The sequence below is a fragment of the Onychomys torridus genome, chromosome X, assembly GCF_903995425.1.
Source record: "Onychomys torridus chromosome X, mOncTor1.1, whole genome shotgun sequence".
Classification (NCBI taxonomy): domain Eukaryota; kingdom Metazoa; phylum Chordata; class Mammalia; order Rodentia; family Cricetidae; genus Onychomys; species Onychomys torridus.
In genome coordinates this window covers 57,614,643-57,639,204 of record NC_050466.1, presented here as the reverse complement: position 1 = coordinate 57,639,204, position 24,562 = coordinate 57,614,643, and the positions used below count along the sequence as shown (strand labels likewise).

At 42.1% G+C, this 24,562-nt stretch overlaps 1 protein-coding gene across 2 annotated transcripts; it reads right to left on the bottom strand.

Moving 5' to 3' along the window:
• Window positions 1-10,220: 10,220 nt before the first annotated feature.
• Tceanc (transcription elongation factor A N-terminal and central domain containing) lies at window positions 10,221-17,117 on the bottom strand. 2 transcript variants are annotated; one of them, XM_036174901.1, is made up of 4 exons: window positions 16,838-17,117; window positions 15,142-15,179; window positions 13,376-13,494; window positions 10,221-11,439 (listed from the first exon to the last, which is right to left on the bottom strand). In XM_036174901.1, the coding sequence occupies exon 4, from the start codon at window positions 11,429-11,431 to the stop codon at window positions 10,352-10,354; it is 1,080 nt and encodes a 359-aa protein (XP_036030794.1). In that variant the 5' UTR covers window positions 11,432-11,439; window positions 13,376-13,494; window positions 15,142-15,179; window positions 16,838-17,117; the 3' UTR covers window positions 10,221-10,351. The 2 variants fall into 2 exon arrangements, with proteins under 2 accessions (XP_036030794.1, XP_036030795.1); XM_036174902.1 differs by lacking the exon at window positions 16,838-17,117 and adding an exon at window positions 15,576-15,969.
• Between the last annotated feature and the right edge of the window lie 7,445 nt (window positions 17,118-24,562).

The window sequence follows — 24,562 nt, the reverse complement described above, 5'->3', positions numbered from 1 at the left end:
AGCACTTGTTGCTATTCCAGAGGACTTGGGTTCAATTTGCAACATTCATATGGTGGTTGAGAACCATTCTTAGCTCCAGTGCCAGGGGATCTGATGTCCTCTTCTGGCCCCCAAGGATACCAGGCACACAGGTGAGACACAGATATACATTCAGACAAAATACCCATACACATAAAATAAATAAATCTAAAAGAAAGGACCAAGCAGATCCCATAACAGGCTGCTCAATCTTCTCTCAGAGATCAGGCCTCAATTTCAGTTTCCTGAGACTTGGGCAAGCAGTTTCTGGGAGGGCCATGAACAAAAGACATAGTCCTTGCAGTAGCTCCCTTTCTGCATGTACTCTGACTGCTCAAGGTTCAGTCAGTTGTTTGCTGTCTGGGACCCCTCACCAACTTAGAGCTATGTGCATGGGTCAAGGACAGAGTCTGGGCCACTGAGTCAGCCCCCACAGTCAATAAGTGCTAGGCCAGCCAGCCTCCATGGCAGCTCAAGGACTTGTCCAGGCCTGCCCCAAAATGATAACTGTAACTCCCAACTAACCCTAGTCAATTAAAAAATTACCAACATAATTGCCACTCATATATACCAATCCTGAGTCTGTTCTATATAGTCTGTAGACCCCAGGCCCCCCCCCTGCTTTAAAAACCCTAGCTCATTGCTACTCGGGGGCTCTTCTGCTCTGCTGCTGCGTCAGACAGAAAAAGAGTCCCAAGTTAACTTGTAACAATACAAAGACGCTTTGCTTTTGCATCGGATTCGGGGTGGCAGTTCTTTCCTTCCACCATATGGGTCCCAGGGATTGAATTTAGGTTGCCAAGCTTGATAGCAAGAACTTTGACCTGCAGATCTTTGTCTTTAAAAGAAAATGCATTTACATATAAGACAATTAAAAACGGAATGTCTCTTCCATGTGTTCTACTCCGCAGTACCAAAAATGATGAGCCTGAACTAATGAACTCATTTCTCTTAACAAATGAGACTAAAATAAAACCTGACTCTTAAAGTATCTACATTTATCATAGCCACTCACATTCACCAAAACAAGTCACACCTTTTTAGGATCTTCCTAAACCCGGGGGCTCATACAAATCATATAGTAAAGTTTTATCCAAGTGGTGTGCTGCTGTGGAAATGTCCCACTAGGAGAGTCATCAAATGTTTGAGTAATAATATAATTGAACACAGGTTATAATCCAGACCTACACTTTATTCATTCCATAACAAAATGAAATGAACATACTTTTGATAAATTATTTTCCTAGAGATTAGGTTTGAAATACCAACAACAGTAACCTTCAGTCCTGTTTACTAAAGTTAGTTGGAATGAACACCAGGCATGGAGGTGCATGCCTTTACCCTAGCACTCAGGAGCCAGAGGACAGCCTGGTCTATATAGTGAGTTCCAGGCCACCAAGGGCTACATAGTAAGATCCTAGCTCAAAAACAGAACAAACAAACAAACCTTGAAATTCTACTGTAGAGCTAGGTGTAGTGGTAAACTCCTTTAATTCCAGCACTCAGGAGGCAGAGGCAGGTAAATCTCTGTGAGTTTGAGGCCAGCCTGGTCTTTGTAGTGAGTTCCAGGACAGTTTGAGCCACATAGTGAGACCCTGTCTTGAAAAATTCTACTGCAACGTTAAGTGATTACCTGCCATGCTCAGAGTTAAACCTCAGAGTATTGAGGTATACAAACCGAACTAAGACCTGCCCAGGCATCCTGATAGATAATTTTAAGAGATAATGCAGACCAGTGCTAAAATAAGTGATAAAAATGAAGCACAGAGAATGGGCTAAGTGTGAAATCTCCCAATTTTATGAAATTCTGTGAGAAACATATATTGGAATTAAGTTTCACCACGTTTTAAATACAATGATATTATACCATATGGTATCTGTATTTAGGAAGGGGAGGAAAGATTTTTTGGGGGGAGGAGACTCATCCAACTCACTAAGAATTCCTAATTTTAGTCTTTACTAAACATGATGGTTTAGCCAAATATATATATATATAAAACTAGAAGGAAATATTCTTACCTCCTTTTTCCCCAAAGAAGGAAAGATCTTATAGTTAAGAATATCTTGCTTTTAAAATATCAACTTTTGCATGTGGCTAGTCAAAAAATCATAAAGGTTTATTTCTTGGTTTTGGGTTATTTATTTATTTATTTTTATTTTTAGACACATTCAAAAAGTGTAAGTCCCATTTTATTTTTCTAAGGTGTTTTTTTCTTCTGTCTTTATGAAGCCATCTCTTTACATGGGTTTGGTGGAAGTCGTGGTGCAGCACCAGCAGGTCTAAATCGTGGTGGGGTGTCCCGTCCTCGCAGGCTTCATGGGGATCGATTCCTGACTACTTTGCTATGGATAGCACAGCTCACACAGTAGTGCAAGTTGACGTAGAGCTTGGGAAGCACATAAGCGTCGAAGACACTTGCTTCGGATATGTCCCTGCCAGCAGCGGCCTGTGTTCTGATGTTCTGAATGATGAACTTCTTTTTTTGGGGGGTTGGGGGTGGGGGGTAGGGGTGGGGGTTCCGAGACAGGGTTTCTCTGTGTAGCTTTGCGCCTTTCCTGGATCTCGGTAGACCAGGCTGGCCTCGAACTCACAAAGATCCGCCTGCCTCTGCTTCCCGAGTGCTGGGATTAAAGGCGTGTGCCACCACTGCCCGGCGTCTTTTCAGTTTTTGAGCTAATTAAATATATGCATCTTTGGTGATTGGGATTGAACCATGGGCATATAATAAATCACCAATACCCAAAACCATAAAATTGTATAACTTAATGGTGTACCATGTGGTGTTTCCATACATGTATTAAGTGATGAAATCAGGTTAAAATTTTTGTTTTATTAAACATTACTTTTTTGAGCATAAGCATTCGATATCTTTTCTTCTAACTTAAATTTTTAAAAAGTTTATTAATGTATTTGTTGTGTGCATGCATACATTTGTTCCACAGCAGTGTGTGCAGGTCAGAGTACTCCAACTTGCTGGATCAGTTTTCTCTCTACTTTATGGGCTCCAGAAACTGAACCCATGTTGTCAGGCTTGGCAGTAAGCACTTTCACCTGCTGAACCACCTCATACTTAACATACTGCCAATGCAACAACTCAATAGTTGCTGAATTTATTTATTTATTGGCTGATGTTGAGGACTAACCTGGACCTCATGCATGCTAGTAGCTCTACCACTCAGCTACATCTCCAGCCTTAACTTTTTTTTTGTTTTCTGAGAAAGGACTCATGGCTTGAACTTGCTATATGGCTGAGGATGACCTTGAACTTCTGATCCTCTTGCTTCCACCTTTGAAATGCTAGGATTACAGGTGGGTTGGGTAGCACCATGCCAGGTTAATGTCTTGCTAAGGACTGAACCCAAGGCCTTGTGTATGCTAGTAGGTATACTACCAACAGAGCTACATTCCCAGCCTTCTTGTGACTTTTTAAAGATAGTGCATAGTTGCTATCTGTAGTTACCCACTAGGCAATGGGAAACCAGACTTCCTTCTCCTGACTACAATTCAGTACCCATTGACCAACAATTTTAGGGCATTTATTGATTTTTTTGTAAATATTTATTTACTTATTATGTACACAGTTTGTCTGCATGCATGCCTGTATTCCATAAGAGGGCATTAGCTCTCATTACAGATGGTTGTGAGCCACCATGTGGCTGCTGGGAATTGAACTCAGGACTTCTGGAAGAACAGCCAGTGCTTTTAACTTCTGAGCCATTTCTCAAGCCCATTTTTTTTTTTTGTTTTGTTTTGAGACAGGGTCTCTCTATGTAGCCCTCACTATCCTGTAACCCACTATATAGACCAGGCTTGCCTGGAAAGCACAAAGATCTACCTGCCTTTGCCTCCTGAGTGCTGGAATTAGAAGCCTGTGCATACCAGGCTATCACATATTTTTATTAATTCTGTGCGGTGATATATTGTGTACCATAATAAATTTGCCTGAACATCAGAGAACAGAACAACTCTCTAGATTAAACATAAATGCCAGACAGTGGTGACATACACCTTCAATCCTAGCACTCGGGAGGCAAAGATCCATCTGGATCTCTGTGAGTTCAAGGCCACTCTAGACAACATGAGATTGATCCAGTCTAGGAGAGAAACAAAGCTGGGCAGTGATGGCACACACTTTTAATCCTAATAGCTGGGAATCACAAGTCTTTAATTCCAGCACTTGAGATCTCATGCTTTTGCTACCAGTAGTATTTGGGAAGCACACATGCCTTTAATTCCAGCACTGAGAAGGAAGTGATATGGCTGGGCAGAGAAAGGTATATAAGGTGTGAGGAGACAGGAATTGAAAGCTTTCGGCTGAGCTTTTTCAGGCTGAGGAGTCCTAAAGGTAAGACGTGGCAGTGGCTTTTTCTTTTGTCTCTGATCTTTCAGCATTTACCCCAATATCTGGTTCCAGGTTTCTTTCTTTCTTTTTTTTTTTTTCTTTTTTGGTTTTTTGAGACAGGGTTTCTCTGTGTAGCTTTGCGCCTTTCCTGGAACTTGCTTTGGAGACCAAGCTAGCCTTGAACTCACAGAGATCAGGTTTCTTATTGTAAGACCATTTTAGATTTCGAGCTACACTCCTGAAAATTCTGTGTCCCTTTTACCTCATTTTAAAGTATGTTCGCTAAAGTTACATAGAAACTTTCTGCTCAACCATTTCTGAGATTTTGCAAAGCTATGAGCAAAAAGCCCATCTACTGAATGTAAACAAAACTGCAGAAATAGAAACTTCTGCCTGAAACTAAGACCAGCCTGCCCAGTGGCCTCATGAATACCAAGACACAAAATCCAGTTAAATTGTGGGACCTTTGCTGTTAGACATGGGTGGATATAGACCCCAGCTTTCTTCCACCGAGCTATGCATGAATTCAGCTGTCAGATACAAGTTATGTATGATGTAGATTGGATAAGTGCCACATTGTGGTCACATTGTGGCCAAGGAAGGAAATTGAAACTTTTTTTTTTAGCTTTCAGTCCTCCATCGTATAAGACAATGTTTCTCAACCTATGGGTCCCTCGACCCCTTGGGGGTGGAGCAACCCTTTCACAGGTGTTGCCTAAGACCATCAGGAAACACAGATATTAAGTTATAATTCATAACAGTAGTGAAATCACAGTTATAAATAATGTTATGGTTGGGAGTCACACCATGAGGAACTGTATTAAAGTGTCACAGCATTGGGAAGGGTGAGAACCACTGATTTAAGGAAAGGCAAAGTAGGTGGAGTCCAGTCAGATGACTCAGGGCCTTATGGGTACCCTTGGAAATTTCTTAAAGTTTTCTTTCAATCCACAAAGGTAAATGTGGTGGTGAATTATGATGCCATTTGGCATCTTTTATAAGCAGCTGCATCTGTGTTTACATCATTTCAGAAGTGGTTATATTCTGAAGATAAAAAGTGGTTTCTAAATGAATAATATTTTAATTTGCTTCTTAGTTTTGTCACTTTTCCATGTCTGTTTTAGATTTTCAGAAATGTGTCATCACATTAACAGGATTAACAGGGCTAGGGATGTGGTTCAGTCTGTAGAACATTTGCCTAGAATGCATAAAGTCCTGGGTTCAATCTCCAATATCCCATAAAATCAAGCATGCCTATAATCCCAGCACTGGGGAGGTGGGAAAAAGAGGATCAGGCATTCAAGGTCATCTTTGGTTATGGTTACACAGTGAGTAGTGAGTTCAAACCCAGCCTGGTCTACATGAGATGCTACCTCAAATAATAATAGTGATGTTGACGACAATGATGAGTGCCTGGAATTGACTCTAATATTCATGTTTCACTTTTTTTTTCAAGACAGGTTTCTCTGTGTAGCCCTTGGAACTTGCTCTGTAGACCAGGCTGACCTGGAACTCAGGGATTCACCTACCTCAGCTTCCCTAGTGCTGTGATTAAAGGTGCACACCACCACTGCCCAGCTCATTTTCATCTTTAAAGAAAGTAAGAATATACATCCACAAAAAATTCATATAAGAACTCTGAGGCCAGCCTCAGCTACCTTGTATATATGTTTTCCTATTTTAATTTTTAACTTTTTAAATTTTAAAATCATCCACTTTTCAAAATAGCAGAGAGCCACATGATATCACAAAAAGGGTTCAAGGAGGCTCCTGTGTGTCAGAAGAGTTAGTATCTGGCAAGGCAAAATGTTCGATCCTTTCAACACAAGTTTTTGACAGGGTGTGGTAACATCTTTGGTGACTTTACTTTAAATATGAAGAGGATTACATGAGGTTGGCTTTGGTTGGCCCATCTGATTGTGGCACTCTTCTGAAACTAAAAAGTTACTTCTTACAATCTGGGTGCTTAATAAGTACCTCTGGGAGACATAAAAATACTGGGGCAAAATACTTTGCATTTGCTGGGCATTATAAAAAACAAAGCAATTTGACCTAAAAGAGGAAGGCCCAGCCCCAGCAAAGGCAATGGAGTACTGCCAGCCACAAGCTTCCTGCCTGGCACTTAGAAATGGTATCAGGGAATGAAAGAAGCCTCTCATCACAGGAAATACCCAGCGAAGAGACAGAGCCACAATTGTACTCAATTCTTCTCTTTAAAAAGTACGGATAAAGGAGACTGATTCGGAAAACCCATGGAGAAAACCTTCCCACATTCAGGTATTAAAATGGGTATTTTCACCCTATGTAGTTACCATGGAGACTGGGGCACAGGCTGACATTTTGCAGTTATATGACTATTGACCATAGGGAGGAAATTTTGAATTGGGCATATTTTATGAAACAGCCATTTGCAAAATTGCTAAGGGCTCCATCAACTATCAGGATGCAGACAAACCATTCTTTCTGTATTTTTTTTTCACTTTTAGTAAGTTTTACTTGAATTGCTATCTTGTCTTCATGTGCATCTGTGTGAGGGTGCCACATTCCCTGGAACTGCAGTTATAGACAGTTGTGAGCTGCCATGTGGTACTGGGAATTGAACCCAGGTCCTCTGGAAGAGCAGCCAGTGCTCTAACTGCTGAGCCATCTCTCCAGCTCCTCTTTTTATTTGACTACTGTTAATGGCCACTTAACTAGTGTTCCCACATCCAGCCTTGTTTCTCTCATCACTCAGCAAAGCAGCTCCAATGATCTTCCTAAAGGCAATCCAATCCCATGACTAGAAATTGCTTAGCTTTAGTGGTTTTTTCTTCCCCAAAGTCTTTATCATTATCACGACCTACAATGGAACTCATGAACTCTGTGGCTCTTTCACACTGTCTCTCATTCACATCAGTTGTCTCTTATAATCAGGCACCTTCTCATCTTGGAGTTTTCAGAGTTGCTTTTTGTTTTTAGAAGGGCAATTTTAAATTACAATCTACCCCACCAGCAACTGTAAAGAAACTCTTTTTTGCGTGCCTTTAATCCCTCAGCACTTGGGAGGCAGAGGCAAGAAGATCCCTGTGAGTTAAAGCCAGCCTGGCCTACAGAGCTAGTTTCAGGAAGCCCGGGATTCATAAAGAAATCCTAGCCGGGCGGTGGTGGCGCACGCCTGTAATGCCAGCACTCAGGAGGCAGAGGCAGGTGGATTTCTGTGAGTTCGAGGCCAGCCTGGTCTACAAAGCGAGTTCCAGGACAGCCTCCAAAGCTACAGAGAAACCCTGTCTCGAAAAACCAAAAAAAAAAAAAAAAATCCTGTCTCAAACAAACAAATAAATTCACTCATTCCTCCCCTCCCTCCCTCTCACTTTCTCTCTCTGGTATAAGACACAGTGTGAAAGAATGATCTATACTTAGAAAATGTAGCTGTCTCATTAACCAAAAGAATAAAACCCATATCACCATTTCCTTAGTTGCAAAACTAACTGACAAAGCTTATGGGAAATGAGGACCACACACATTTTTTTAAAAAATCTTGGAAAAATAATCTTGGAGAAGAAGAGATTTTTTCCATTTCGAGTGCTTTTATTTTTGGTAAATGTAGTTTACAAAATCTTAATACAAATACTCATACACAGATACATAGAAAACCCCAATACCAACACTGATTTAAACAAATTAAACATGATTTTCATGTGCTGTGTGTACTCTCATACAACCACTATCTAGGTTTTAAGATCATTCCAAATCACATGAAACCACACTTTGTGAAACTTTTGAGTTTTTGATGACTTTGTAAATTTCTGTTTAAAGGACTAACACATTGCATTATGATGAACTACCCTGGAATGCAAAATGGAGAAAATACAAAATGTAATTCAGATTGGACAGCCTCAAGTTAGTTTCTTTAAAACATATGAAACAGAAATGTATGCTAGTTTTATGCACCCATTGGGGAACTGTCATGAGGAGGTAAAACATACAGAAAAAGCCTATAGATTCCATTGAAGGAATACTGGGGATTTAAGGAACAATAACTGATGAAAACATGTGAGTTTACATGGAACTAAGAAATAAATTCTTTAATATGATAAAAAAAATCAATGAATGGTAGCTTATACCCCAAACCATAGCACTCCAGAGATTGAGGTTAGCCAGTGTGAGTTCAAGCCCAGCTTGGGCTACAGAGTGGAGACACTCTTATAAAAACAGAAACTACTCACATGTCTCTATCAAACAACAAAAGAAAAAAATGTGTCTCTAAACACCTACTAAACTGTAAAAGGGGTACATATCCAAGCTTCTGTGTGGATTATGCATAAAATTGTTTTATATGTTAAAAAAATCAAAACTCGTGCACGCCTTTAATCCCAGCACTCAGGAGGCAGAGCCAGGCAGATCTCTGTGAGTTTGAGCCCAGCCTGGTCTACAAAGTGAGTTCTAGGACAGCAGGACTACACAGAGAAACCCTGTCTCAAAAAAAAAAAATCAAAAGTCCAAATAACAAATATTCTATCATTTTTAAGGAAAAAATTAGTCATAATCACATAAAATTATGCATACAAATCAGTAAACACTGTTTGCAAAGGCCTTAGAGAAGTTATTTCCTCTTCAGTTAATAGGTAAAATAAATGTTGATAAATTCAAAGGCTGAGGGAGTGAACCTCTGCTGACAACTAGCACCATTTTCATATAAACAGGTTTTTTAATATACATGCCTTTGAAGACATGAAAGATTCCTAACAATAAGAAACTATGTATTTATGCATAGTTTTTTAACTGAGAAAGCAAGCTCTAAGCCAAATTCTAACTTACAGTGCAACTTTTCATAGGCTAAGACAGACTTGTAAAAATAAGAAAATTAAAGACAAGTCATGTAAACTTAGAGGCTCCAAATGCTATTTGCTTAGCACCCATTTCCAGAAGTACACTTTTTGTAAAGTCAGTATTAAGACGTTCTCAGACTTTGAAGGGTTTTTTTTTGTTGTTGTTGTTGTTTTGGCATTGTTTCTCTACATAATGCAGGCTAGCTTCAACCATGGGATTCTGCCTCAGTATCTCCAATGCTAGGATTACAGGCTTGAACCACCACAATGCTCAATATATATATATTTGAGACAGGGACTTTACAATCTAAACTGTCCCTAAACTCACATAAATCTTGCTTCATCCTCCCTAGCATTTGGATTACAGGCATGTGTCATGACACTTGCTTCAGAAGGAAGCTGGAAAATATGGGATCAGTGTGATGCAGATTACCTATAGTTATATAACCTGGTTAAGCTACTGAAGCTCTGTGGGCCTCTTTTCTCATATGTAAAGTCTCCAGAATAACATTCATTTCTTCAGAACTATAGAAAGGCTCAAATGAGAGACTCAACTCTAACTGCAAATTAAAGTAATCTGAGAAATGACCAGAGCAATGTTGATTCCTTGGTCCCATGCCATAGGTACAGGCTTGGCTCTTGGTACCAGTATACTTCAATGCTCCCCGGAAAACTAATGTATAGTTACTCCTGAGACCCACAGGCCTGCACCTATATTAGTGCTTCTCAAAGTATTCTAGAGGATGACCTGGAGATTCTGCCAAGATGCAGATAAGGACTCAAGGAGTATCAGGCCAGAGAATCTGCCTCTCTAACATGCTTTCAGGCTGTGTGGAGCTACAGTGCCATTCTGATTAAAGTACTAAATGGCCACAAAGTACGCAATAGTCTCTTATTCTTCCTAAACAACTTTTAGCAATGGTGGCTTGTCCTTTGGCAAACAATTCTCTTTCTTTATTCCCAGGACTGTAGTATGAACAGTATACCAAGCCAGGTATTACAGTAATGTACACCTGTAATCCCAGAACTAAGGAGACCGAGGCCAGCTTTGGCTACATAGTGAGATCTTTCACAAACCAAAATCACAAAGACAAAAATAACAGTAAGATTCTGTAAAAAATGAGCACAAAAGGGCTATGTTATACATATAAAACATATGCCCCTGTAGGGATTATTTACAAATTACAAGCACACCCAGTTGCTATGGTACCACTGCTCCCCACAGTCATTACAAATGACGTAGGTCATTTGTTCATCTGGGTTTGAATTCTGCACCCAACTTGGAAGGAAAAGTGTTCCTCTGGCAATTATAGTGACCTTGCAGTTGTATTTCTCACAGCGCTTGCACTTTATTTTATTTGTCTGTGTGCCATCAACTGTGTTGGGAAGGTGATGTTCCTGAATACTGGATTCTGTGTAGGAAGCTCTCAACTGCTTTAGTTCCTCATTTGCCATGTCCAGGACAGTCATTTCAGCAAATGCTCTTGCAGACATGGTTCCAGAGAGGAGGTTTTGTTGTAAATGAGAATTCCTGGGGTCGCTCAAATTGGCAACTTTGCTTCGAATACAAGTTTTATACTTTTTGATGTTGCTTGAATGAAGGGTAAAAATGTGCTCTTCAATTTCTCTTGCAAAGTTCTGCCACAGATAAGTTTTTGTATGATCTGTGGAAGAACTAGCTAATGCTGTGTAAAGAAGCTCTAAACCTTTAGATCTAACAGACACTAGGGGATCTTGTAACACACTTGAGCTCTTGCTAGTAGATTCAGAGTCATCACCCCTCAAACATTCTTCATTAATTTCCATTTGAGTGGTGCTACATTCAAACCCAATTGCTGCAGCGTGCTTTGCAGCATCTTGGGATGCCAGCTTAGAGAGAGAACTACAGAGACCTGACATCTCATCAAGACTAGAACCTAATGCCTCATCCTTGCTCACATCCTGAGAAACTGCTGTACGTTCTTCTTTATTAACAACAGAATGGAGTGATTTAAGGCTTTCCTTTGTTTTGAAGGGTGTACTCTTATAGAAAGCTCTCCACTTGGCCAGCAGACACTTGGCCTTCTTTTTCAAAGTCACTGAGGGGCAGTTTTTGAGGACTCTGTATACAGCTCTGACTACATCTGTCTCCTGTAGATGCTCCTTAGACACATAAATCATTTCTAGCTCAGTAAGCTGTTTGCCAATATCCTCAAAATACCTTTTAGACACCAGCTGCTCAATCAGAGAAGCCCTGGCAATGATCTGTTTTTTGTCAGACATCTTCAGAGCTGTAAAACAAACAAAAAAAAAAGATGGTTCAAGGTTCAATCTTTTTAAGTTTGCCTTTACTAGTTGCGGCTCCTGAAGCCTGAACTAACACTTCTGCCAGTTTTCCATGCATTGTTTTCTGAAGGAGTAATGTGATATAAATGGGTGTGGCAGATTAGATAATATAGGATTTCAAACTAGTCAAGACCTTTATTCTCATTAGCTGAAGGAAAAAAATGGCTCTGCAAAGTTTCAGCAGAACATTCAAAGACTTGCTAGAATACCACCTATAACTTTTCCACCTCCAACTGTACAAATCAGTATCTTTCCAGATTAAGATTACTAAGTAACCTAACATGGTGGTGGTGTATGTCTACAGTTCCAGCTAGCACTTGGGGATGGAGACAAAAGGAACGTTGTGTTTTAATGCAATCTTTAGATACATAGAAAATTTGAGGCTAGCTTGGAATGCATGAGACCCTGTCTCAAAAAAAAAAAAATTAGTCCATATTGGATGGAATTTGGTCACTGTGTTGGGAATGAAATCATGCTCATGTAAGCATCCATAAGATAATGCTAAGCAAATACTGGGCTATTTTCTCCTTATATTCAGTTATGAGATTGAGATACTTAATGCCTTTATAATCTTTATAGTGATACTTTTCTGAATATATAAAAAAGGAAACGAAACTGGGGATACTAATGTCTGAACCAATATAAAGAAACAGATATTACATGTTGGAAAGCAGGTCTAGTGAACCCTGAAAGTCAACAGGATACAACGTGCTAACACTTGAGCTGATGGGAAAACAGGGTCACATCCAGATGATCCACTTATTCTTTATTTGGAAATACTTTTAGATTTACAGAAAGGTTGTGAAAAGTAAGAATACCAGTATTTCCTTTATGCAAATTCATATGCCATATAAATGTATTTTTAAAATTCTCCTATTGTAGGGCCTTTTTTTCAAGTTTGAAGAAAACTCTTTTCTTTTTTTGTAATTTTGCCTGCCTGCATTTATGTCTTTGCACCACATACATGCCTGGTGCCTGTGGCAGCCAGAAGAAAGTATTAGATCCTCCTGGACAGGAGTTATAGATGGTTTTCCTTGCAGAGTTTGGCTTCATTAACTCTTATATGTGTGTTTTCTTCTGCGTAAAGTCCTTCAGACATTCCCTTCTATTCACAGGATGGAGTCTAGGCTCTGTCCATGTGATGAACTTCACTACTCTCAACCACAGACAGGCATGGCCCCATTTCACAGCTGTGTCTTTACTTCAGCAGCTCCCTAAACCTAGTCTCATGCTGTCACCACAGATGCTTCTTACCCCTGACTATGTATTAGAATCATGCAAGGAAGTCAAACATAAACTAAAGCAAACAATGCCAGGGCCTCAGCCCAGATGGAATGAACAGGAGTCTCTGAGGGTAGGACTTGGGCATTTGTTCAGTTCTCCAGCCAATTTGGATTTAAACTACACAAAGGAACTGAGCCCTCCATCCCACCCCACCAATAGGTTGCCAAGAATTCTAAAGAGAGCTGCAGTCCTGCTCCTGGACTGAATACACAGAACCTCTCTAACTTCAGACTTTGTTAGATAAGTCCTATTCCATAAGAAACTATTAAATATATTGCTGTGTACAATTCAGATTAGAACCTTTTGTGATTATAATGTGGTGTAGTAAATGTTGTGATGTATACAGTTCCTGATATTCTCGAATACTACCTCAACAGTGGGAGGCAATGAACATTTACTGAGCAAGTCTATGGTGCTATTCATGTTCAGGTTACCTCAATTTGCACAATAAGCCTGGGCTGTGAATTTCATTAACAACTGAGAAAATCTGTGAAAAACATCAAATAACTCCAGTGTTTTCATGTTTACCATATTTAAAAACATTTTGTCTACACTTCCCACAAAGGAGTACTACCTCTTTCATTCCCTTGAACATACCCTCCGAACAGCTCTCGAGATATTTTCTTCTGGCAAACAAGTGACAGTGTTCAGAGTGTGAGCTTCGCTTCTTGTCACTATACAGCAACTTGCTTGTACTCACTTATTGCACCTAAGTCCTGGAAGACAAAGTCCACCTCAATTCTTGTTTTTTAAAAACATCATTCACAAATCATCATAAAACCAGAAAGGGGACAATGAGAAGAGGTGGGGAAGAGAGGGTGAAGAATACGTGTGACATGATTTGGGGCAAGGAAGGGAATCTGTCAGAGGGGGAAGGGAACATGGAGAGGGCAGTGGGTGAGGGAAAGAAATCACAATAAAATATCATGACTTCTACAAATAAAAATGTCATAACAAAACCTAATATTCTGAGCCGGGTAGCAGTGGCGCACGCCTTTAATCTCAGCACTTGTGAGGCATAGACAGGCAGATCTCTGTGAGTTCGAGACCAGCCTGGGCTACAGTGAGTTCCAGGACAGCCAAGGCTACACAGGGAAACCCTGTCTCAAAAAACCAAATCAAACCAAACAAAAACAAAAACAAAAAGCCCTCAAAAAACTCCAAAACCAAACACCAAACAAAACAAAACAAACAACAACAACAAATATCCAACCATTCTGTATGCTAACAAAAATTTTTAAAATCCTACATCAAAAAAAATCCCATGGTATCCACTGTGGGCTAATCAGGTAGGTGTGAGCAGTCGTTTGGATATAAATGCTCAAGAAAATATAGTTCCTGGAAGTGAGGGGGTATTAAAAAGTTGGTTAAGTTTACTGATCATTCTATGGCTCTACTTCCTCATCTTCAATATCAGGTGACTCTGCCACCTTGGATTAGTATTCAAATTAAATGAGATACTTTCTCTTGTTGGTGCCCCCCTCCCAACCCCGAGACAGGGTTTCTTTGTGTAGCATCTCTGGCTGTCCTGGATCTCGCTCTGTAGACCAGGCTGGCCTCGAACTCACAAAGATCCACCTGCCTCTGCCTCTCAAGTGCTAGGATTAAAGGCTTGCGCCACCACTGCCTGGCTTAAATGAGATAATTTTAATAAAGTGCTTAGTCTTTATAAAGTGACTGACAATTATGTGACTATACAATAGAAGATTTAAAAAAATTAGCCAGTGGCTACCAAGATGGCCCAGTGGGTAAAAGTTCTTACCACTAAGCCTGATCATGTGAATTCAATCCCTAGAACATAACAGAGGAAGAGAACTGACAAGTTGTCCTCTGACTTCTACATGGACAATATGGCACATGTGCATTCACACACAATAAATAAATGTAATTTTTAAATAAATAATTTATGCCAGGTATACCAGCACACATATAATCCCAGCACTCAGGAGGCTAAGACAGGAGAGTTGTCAATTCCAGACAGCTTGAGTATATAGTGAAACTTTTTCTCCTTTTTTTTTTTTTTTTTGGAGCTGAGGATCGAACCCAGGTCCTTGTGCTTGCTAGGCAAGTGCTCTACCACTGAGCTGAGCTAAATCCCCAACCCCGAAACTTTTTCTTAAAAAGCATTTATAAAAGGTTTAATGTTGGGCTGGAGAGATGGCTCAGGGGTTAAGAGTACTGGCTGCTCTTCCAGAGGTCCTGAGTTCAATTTGCAGCAACCACATGGTGGCTCACAACCATCTGTAATGAGATCTGGTGCCCTCTTCTGGCCTGCAGGGACACATGCAGGCAGAATACTGTATATATAATAAATAAATACATCTTTTAAAAAAATGCAGAAAAAGATTTAATATCTACCATACCAGGTGTCGTTCCAGGACAGGAAGTCAGCAAATATTTTCTGTAAAAGGACAGATAGGAAATACTTTAGACTTCTGGTGCAGGGACTTTTCAACTCTGTTACTTTTGTAGAAGGAACAACAGACAACAAATACTGACTGAATGGGGCTGGAACAATGGCTAAGCAGTTGAGTTTGTACTGATCTTGCAGAGGACCCAAGTTCAGTTTCCAGCACCTACACTGGGTGGCTCACAACTGCCTGAAAGGTTTTGGGAAGATCTGACGCCTCTGGCCTCCAATGGCACTGGCACTCAGGTGCACATGCCCAGGCATCCACATACAGTAAAACATAATCAAATATGCGGGCTGGGACTGGGGAGATGGCTCAGCTGGTAAACTGCTTGCTGTACGTGAGGATCTGGGTCTGGATCCTCAGCATCCACATAAGGTGCACACCTGTAATTCCAGCAATGGGAAGGGAGACGGGTGAGCCTTTGGAGTTCACTGGCCAGGCAGTCTAGCTGAATTGGGGAGTTTCAGGTTCAGTGGCAGGCCCTGTCTCAAAAACAAAGTTGGGGAGGGACAGTAATTGAGAAAGGTATCTAAATTGTCCTCTGGTTTCCAGGCATGCATGGTGTGTGTGTGTGTGTGTGTGGGGAGCGGTGGTGCTGAAGATGGGGCTCAGTTTGTACAGTGTTAACTTAGCATGCAGAGGGGCCTGAGTTTGCCCTCCTCCAAGCACAAAGCCGGTGAGGCCAGTAAGGGCTACAAGAGACCCTATTTCAAAGCAGAAAATGGGCAGACTGTATTTGGCCACAGGACATTGTTAATGCCCTTCTTAGAGCAATGCTGTTCCACATAAAGATTTCAAGCCATAAAAATAATTTTTTAAAATGTGCAATAGTCGTGTTAAAAACTGGCAGAATTAATTCTAATTTTACTTGGCCCAGTATATCTAAAATATTTTTTCCTTTAGAGAAATGTGGTGCTGGGGATCAAACCCAAGGTCTTGTGCATACTAAAATATGTGCTCTACCACTGAGCCACACCCCAATATTGTCCTTTCAAAATCTGATATAAACGGGTATTTTAATTTTTGTGTTAATTCTCAAATATCTGTTGTGCTTTACATTTATAACACATTCTAATTCAGATCACATTTTTGGTAGTTGTAATTCAGTCCTAGACCATATACTGATATAATGCTTATACATTTTTACTGTTGACATGTGTGGATATGTGTACACATATATGTATATGTAATTGCATGGACATATAAAAGCTTTTACAGTATGAGTAGGTACTACAATGTGTTGCTTAAATGCACTCAGACGCTTGGAAATATGGAATTATTATGGGAAGGGCACACACACATCTGTACTAAAATAGCCTAAACGCGAAGAAAAACGACAGGAATGTTCATAGTAGAAATTTCCAGAAGCTTAGGGAACAAACCAGCAGTAACCCATACGTTTCAGTCTCTCAACAGCGAAGGGGAGAATCGAACCTTCTAGCACTAAGTTATACCCAACCACCTAACAGTCGAGCTTCACAGGAAGGCCCGCCCAGAGAAATTCCGGTGGGTGGGGTTGAATACTAAACAAAGCCTGAAGAAATCCATCCCCATGGAACGGCCCTGAGGCCTACAGGCGCGCAGTGGCGGCATGCCGTTCGGCGCGCCCAAGGGACCTCAGCTAAGGGGGAGGAGGGAATTCAACCTTAGAGCCGCCCAGTCACAGGGCGCGCTGGAGCGCCTCTGCGAACCGGGATGGGCTTCCACTGGAAACCGGAGTTAGCCCTTCAGCGGGGGTGAGCTAACGGAAATGGCGGAAAGCCGCTCTCCAAGAAGCGCGGTCACCGCCCTAACGTCCTCAACGTAGCCAGAAGCGCAGGCGCCGTCCTAGGGTCCTCAGCGTCGCCGGAAACGCAGACATCGCCTTAGCGTCCTCACGCCGCCGGAAACGCAGACATCGCCCTAGCGTCCTCACGCCGCCGGAAGCGCAGGCAACGCCCTAGAGTCCTGACGTCGCCGGAAGCTCAGGCAATGCCCTAGTTTGCGCGCGGGGGGGGAGGGGCGCGGCAGGCAACTTCCGGTTCTCAGGGCCGCATGACGTAACCCCCACCGGTCGTAAACATTCCAGCGGCAGAATGCCGGCTCTGGACCTGACGCTGACGGGTCCGGGAAAGGGCAGCTGCGCAGAGCAATCCAAAGGGGTGGGGGCGGCCTCCTAGCTGTTCCCTGAGGGAGAAGCTGAGGCTTGAACTGAAACTGACTCGGCCGCGGTTTTTCAGTGGCAAAGTTTGTTGGCGTGCCCTCCAACTTACTCTTTATTTTTCTGTCAAAACAGTAAAACAGACGAACAAAACAAAAACAAGCAGACCCTGGTGATGGACACCGGTAGGCAAATGCTGAAGAATAAAGAACGGGACAGGAGGATCCGAGTTCGAAGCCAGCCTGCTTCAAACCTTTTTAAAAGGCTGGACATGATACTCGCCTCCCTAAATAAATAAAAATAAAACTTCCACCAGAATAATAAATGGCTGAAGGTGGTGGCCTGTGATAATATTTAAAAAAGAAAAAACCCATCGCCGGGCGGTGGTGGCGCACGCCTGTAATCCCAGCACTCGGGAGGCAGAGGCAGGTGGATCTCTGTGAGTTCGAGGCCAGCCCGGGCTACAGAACTAGTTCAGGACATGCTCCAAAGCTACAGAGAAACCTTGTCTCAAAAAACGAAAAAATAAAATAAAATAAAATAAAAATGGATGAACGCAGTGGCCTTTAATCCAAGCACTCTAGAGGCAGAAATAGAATCTCCCACACGTTCCGGGCCAGCCAGGGCTACATATATAAGACCCTATCTCTAAATAAATAAAAGGCAACAAAAAGACAGGGCATAATTACTGGCATAGTTAACAGTAATTAGTTCAACAAGCATTGCTCTGTAGCATGCATCAGATAAATGAATGAAAGCAGTAAACATTCATTAATTAGTCATGATCAACTTGAATTCACCTGTGCATATTGTTTGCCTGCAAGGATTCATTAAAACCAGTGGTGGGCTGGGTGGTGGTGGTGCAGAGGCAGGCAGATCTCTGAGTTTGAGGCCAGCCTGACTTGCAGAGTGAGTTCTAGGACAGCAAGGACTATACAGATAAACCCTGTTTGAAAAACCAAAACCAAACAAAACAAAACATCAGTGGTGATTGAACTAGAGAATGTGGCAGTCTCCTTTGTCAACCTCCAATTCCAAAATAATTTGGGGGAAAGATTTAAGGAAGCAAACTCTTCCAATGCTGTACACTGGATACAATCAGAAAGCAGGGTGGTTCTGTGATGAACGTAATAGATTTTACCTCAGTAGAGAGAGTACAAGGAACTCATAGTGATCAGGAAGGATAGGGGATGCCTGATTATTTTTGTATTTTGGACTACATTAATATCAGGGCATGATTACAAAAGAATCTTGGTTTCGGTTTTGGTTTGGTTTAATACAGAATCTCACTCTGTAGTCTAGGCTGGCCTAGAACTACTAGGCAACCCCGGCTGTCCTCAAACTCTGGATAATCCTCTTGCTCTCCAAGTGCTGAGACTATGGGGGTATATCGCAATGCCCAGTCTAGGAGTCTTGTTTTTTGCTATGGTCCTCCACTCTCAGAAAATAGCCCCGTTTGATGTTGAAGTACTCCAAAATTATTTATGGCCCACAAAACATCAAGGTCTTGACTGTTGTTTTGACACATCTGGAGAAGGGAACTTCAATTGAAGAACTGTCAGATTGGCCTGTGGACACGTGTGTGGGGCATTTTCTTGATTTCTAATTGATGTAGGAGGGCTCAGCCCATTGTGGGAAGGCAGAATTATCCTTGGACTTGGGCTGTATGTGAACAGTAGCTGATGTGTCCCTGGGAGCAAACCAGTAAGCAGCATTTCCCCACAGATTCTGCTTCAAGTTCCTGCCCTGACTTCCTTCAGCCATGGACTGTAACCTGTAATATGAAATAATCCTTTCCTCCCCAAGTTGCATTTGGCCACTGAAAGGAAAAGTATCAGTGTGTGGATCAGGATCCCCAGGAGTTCTCAGCACAAAGAAGATCTATTTGTCCCGGAGGGACAGAGGGCAGGGATAAGGGACAAAGACAAGAGATAAGGGTGAGGGAGAAGGGGAAGGGAACAAGGGAAAGGGGGCAGGGATGTTTGTCCTGGAGGACAAAGGACTGCATCTGGATAGAAAGGAGACAGGGAAGTTTATAAAGATAAAGGGGGAACCCCCACCCCCACCGCCATGTTAGGATGATGTTTAGTTGGGCATGGTAGTTAGGTGAGCCACAGGGGGCTTTTGATTGCTGGACTTTAATACTTCGATAGCTGGACCCTGGTGGTTAGCCTCAGGAGAAGGAAGTAGCTGAATAAGGGAATAGACCTGGGGCCAGCTTTAGGAATGTAATCAAGTGGTTTTTAGCAAGGCAGCAGGAATGGGGAGAAGGGCAAGGCCTGCCAGAGCCATGCTCAACAAGCTCAAGCTGGCCAGACTCCCTTCAGTAATGTGCTCATCACAGCAGCAGAAAGCGAACCAGGATGGGACCCAATAGGAATTTTGCCAAAGAGCTGACAGTATGGGGTTGTAGGCAGAGGTGGTTAGTGCAGAATGAGGGACTGGAGCCAATGTTGAGGGTGATTGGATATGAGGGTGAGCAGCTGTGGGTCAATTCAAGTAGCAGGACTCTGCTAAAGCTGACTTACAAAGAAGCGCATGCTTAAGGCCTAGGAGAAGTTTTAGGAGCCTGACTTAAGTTTGGCTTACAAAGAATCTTTGTCACTCTTTTGCTTGTTAAAAAAAAAAAAAAAGAATAATTTTGGATATCTTAATTTTAGTGGAATTTATTTGAGCAAAGACTTATTCATGAATTAGGCAGTGCCCAGAACCAAACAAAAAATAAATACAGCGCATTCTCGGGGCAATATTGATAGAGTGGAAAGGAAGCACAAATGTGTAGAAATGGGTTGGCTGGATGCTGCTCCAAATGGGACTTTGTGTGCGTAGTCCGTTCACTTGGAACACTGTGATTGGCTGAGGCTTGGCTATTGTACTTGCCAGTTATGCTTGCAGTTTCTTTACAGACTAGAGTAGGCTGCAGTTCCTTGTGCAGGAACTCAAAGGCCAGTGACAGCCTCAAGCCTGTAGTCTCCTATTTAGTTTATGTAGTCTCCTATTTAGTTTAAAATGCCTTAGCTGCAGTTTTCTTCTTTCCCATTGTTAGTTTTTGCTTCATTTTCTGAGTACTCTGGCCCACATTTGGAAACATACAAATAAAAATAAGCAGCACTTAGCACAGTGGAGAGTGCTCCCTTACAGTGTACAAGGCCTTGAGTTCGTTCAATCACAACCACTGGGAGCTCGGGGCATAAATGAAGGGTTCTGCAATATCATTGTCCTTAAGAGGTAACCCAGAAGAATCAATACTTCCTTTGTGATGGGATTTGTGGTGTTCCATTCCTGAAATAGCTATTTTTCGGAACAACTGTACCATAACGTTGGAGAGAGAGTTCAGTGGTTAAGAGCACTTGCTGCTCTTGCCCAGGATTTGGGCTTGCCTCAGTGCCCCATCTGAGAAGTGCACAATGGTGTGATGCTCCAGTTCTAGGGGATTGATGTACCCTTCTAGCCTCTATTGTTACCAGGCACACACAGTGCACAAACATACATACATACATGCATGCAGGCAAAACACTCATATACACACAATAACTAAGCAAAAATCTATAAAAGCAAATAATTGTACTAGAATGAAGGTGTTGCTGAGCTCTGGGGTGGTTGTGCTAGCATGTCAGAGGCCCTAGGTTCAATCCCCAGTGGAGCATTACAACCCCAAACCAAACACTTCTACTAAAACTATTAAAAACTTCCCTGAAGAATTAATCTAAAAATGAAAAGTTATTTCAAAAATTGCTGGTAGAGCCTCCAGGGACATTATAACCAGCTTCTTATGGCACTGTTGTACTGAGGAGGAAAAAAGGCATTACTCAAAATTGTGAAAAAAAAAAAAGCTAGATATAACCCAGACTTTCCTCTGGTGTGAAGGAAAGCAAACCTCCAAATGAAAAAACAATACATCACCTAAGCTGCAGGCTATAGTTCCCTATAGACCTGCCATGCCACTACAATGGCCACCTGTGGCTATTTATGTTTAGATAAAAGTCAGTTCCTCAGTTACACTGCCTCAATGCCAAGTTCTCAGCCACTGTGGTTAATGGGTACTGTGTTACATGGCACAGGTAGACAATAGGTCCATTACTGTAGAATGTTCTGTTGAACAGTCTTGGCTCAGCTCATCTGGAATGACTCTATAACAGAGCTGGGAATAGACAAAAAGAAGGCTGCAGAGGAGTTCATTGTTTGGGGGCAATTTTAAGTAGACTGTCAATCAAAGTACTGAGTTCTTTGATATATAGGGTTGGGTCTTCGGCATTTGTGTTTGTTTGTTTGTGAGACAAGGTTTCTCTGTGTAGCCCTGAGTGTCCTAGAACTTGCTCTGTAGACCAGGCTGGCCTCGAACTCATAGAGCTCTGCCTGCTTCTGCCTCCTGAGTGCTGGGATTAAAGGCATTGGGTGGGTCTTTGTTTTTTTTGTTTGTTTGTTTGTTTGTTTTGGTTTTTCGAGACAGGGTTTCTCTGTGTAGCTTTGCGCCTTTCCTGGAACTTGCTTGGTAGCCCAGGCTGGCCTCGAACTCACAGAGATCCGCCTGGCTCTGCCTCCCGAGTGCTGGGATTAAAGGCATGTGCCACCACTGCCCGACTGGTCTTTGGGTTTTTATTTGAAGGTTTATTTATTTTTAATTTTATGTGTATCAGTGTTTTGCCTGATTGTGTATCTGCATATCACCTGAGTACCTGGTGCTCACAAAGGGCATCAGCTAGGTCCCCTGAACTGGAGTTACAGATGGCTGGGAATTGAACCTGGGTTCTCTGCAAGAGCAGCAAATGCTCTTAAGCAGTGAGCAATCTCTCCAGCCCTGGGTCTTTGTTTTAAGAATCATCTTTTAGCTGTTTTGATACTCTGAGATTCTCTTGGATGAATTTCATTTCGTGCAGTGGAAACTCATTTTCATTTCTAGTTATGAGTGGCAACATTGATTTCCTGAGCTCTCATAGACAACCCCTTCCTGTAAATTCCCAAGGAACAGAGGCAAAATCCTTCCTAGGGCCTCTCCAGAGGCTAGTGTTACACATTGTTCAGGGAAAGGCTGCAGATGTTGTTCATGGAATGAAGTCAGAGCAACTGCATCTTTTGGGGGTTCTAAGGCGCTGACTGACATTCATTTCCTGATTAAACACCAGGATCAGACTTAGAGCTTAGCTGGGAATGTTCCTAAAGGTCAGAGACCATAACAGATGGGATTTTTTTTTAAAAAAGAGCTATTCCCTTCAAATGTCAAGAGTTACAGAATGGCAGGAAACATTATAAAAAGGCAAAGAGAGTAGAAACACAGACTCCATGGTTAACTTCTGCAACAGATACTTCAGACACACACAGGTCAAGGGACACAGAAGCAGTGACTATTCCAGGAAAAGTTACTTTCTGCCCTGATCAGACAGTGGCTGGCTGGTGGGCCAGGGGCTGATTAAAGGCAGAGGGAGGCGGATCTGTGAGTTTGAGGACAACCTGGTCTACAGAGTGAGTTTCAGGACAGCCAGGGCTACACAGAGAAACCTTGTCTCAGAAAACAAAAAACTGAAAAATCAGTGATTCTTAACTAGGAGTGGGGAAGTAGGGAGTGGATCCTACATAGCCCTTTCTCCAAGCTCAGGAGAGCAACTGGATTTCTGGCTACATTAAAAAATATGTTATATATATATATAAAGTTTAAAGTTTAAAAATCACATTAATTTATTATTGTGTATGTGGAGGGGTGTTACATGCCATAGTATGTATGTGTGAAGATCAGAGGACAACTTTTGAGAGTCAGTTCTTTCTACCATGTGAGTTCCAGGGATCACACTTAGGTTGTTAAGCTTGGTGGCAAGCACCTTTACCACTGCCACCACTACCACTGTGTGTGTGTGTGTGTGTGTGTGTGTGTGTGTGTGTGTGTGTGTGTGTGTGATAGGTTAAAGACTTTACACCTTTTTTGATTTGTTTTGTTTTTTGAGATAGGGTTTCTCTGTGTAGCCCTGGCTGTCCTGGAACTAGATCTGTAGACCAGGCTGGACTGAACTCACAGAGATCCAGATCCACCTGCCTCTGCCTCCCCAGTGCTGGGATTAAAGGCATGCACCACCACTGCCAGGCTAAGACTTTTCACTTTGAAGAGCTGTATTAAGTGCTTACTTCATTGTTGAGAGCCCTTTATTTTGGAGACAAGCTCTCACTCTGTAACCCAGGCTGGCCTTGAGCTCACAGTGATCCCCTTGGCTTAAGCTCCTGAGTGCTGTGGTTTTAGACACACACCAGCAGTCATGGTTTGATATAGCCCTGTACATTCAATTGTCTTAGAGTTGTGATCTCAGTTTTATTATGTAGAGAAATAAACACAGTAAATTGGCTACATCTTAAAGTTGTATCTTGGTAAACTTACGTCTTCTGAGTGAAGATTTGCTCTCAGGTGCTTCCTGTTTGCCCCTCCCACCACCACAGGGTGAGTGCTATCTGACCACCATCTCCATAGATGACTTTTGTCTGTCTCCACCTTGTCAAAAGCAGGCTTACTGGGCTGGGAAGGTGAGTGAGTAGGTAATGTGCTTCTTGTACAAGTGTGAAGATTTTACTTCCAGTCTTCAGCACCTATGTAAAGGCTAGGCATAGTGCTAGACATCTGTAACCTCGATGCTGGAGGGAGGGCCTTGTTCAGTCAGTGAGCTCCTGGTTCAGTGAGAGACCCTGTCTCCAAAAGGAGGATGGGAGGGCTGGACAGATAGCTCAGTGATGAAGAACACTTGTTCTTGCAGAGAACCCATGTTCAGTTCCCAGCACCTACATGGTAGTTCACAACTGTCTCTAACTCCAGTTACAGGGAGCATGACTCATTTTTCTGACTCTCTCTCTTTCTCTCTCTCTCTCTCTCTCTCTCTCTCTCTCTCTCTCACACACACACACACACACACACACACACACACACACACACACACACACACACACACCACAGACTCATAGTGCTAGTTTATATAAATTTGGCTCACTCAATTTTATGCCTATAGAATTTGCTGCGGTAGCTTTTCATTCTGTGTGATATTGGCTTATATACAGCTAATATAATGTATGCATTTTGATGTTGGTGGTCATTTGAATTATTTTCGTTTTTTTTTGTGGCAGGGTCTCTCTACATAGCCCTGGGTGTTCTAGAACTCACTATACAGCACTGGCTGGCCTTGAACTCACGGAGATTCACCTACTTCTGCCTCCCAAGTGCTGGGATTAAAGGCATGGGATACCACTCCTGGCCTTGTT

Excerpts from the sequence above, each read along its gene's own strand:
- Tceanc (XM_036174901.1), bottom strand. The coding sequence starts at position 11,431 with ATGTCTGACAAAAAACAGATCATTGCCAGGGCTTCTCTGATTGAGCAG.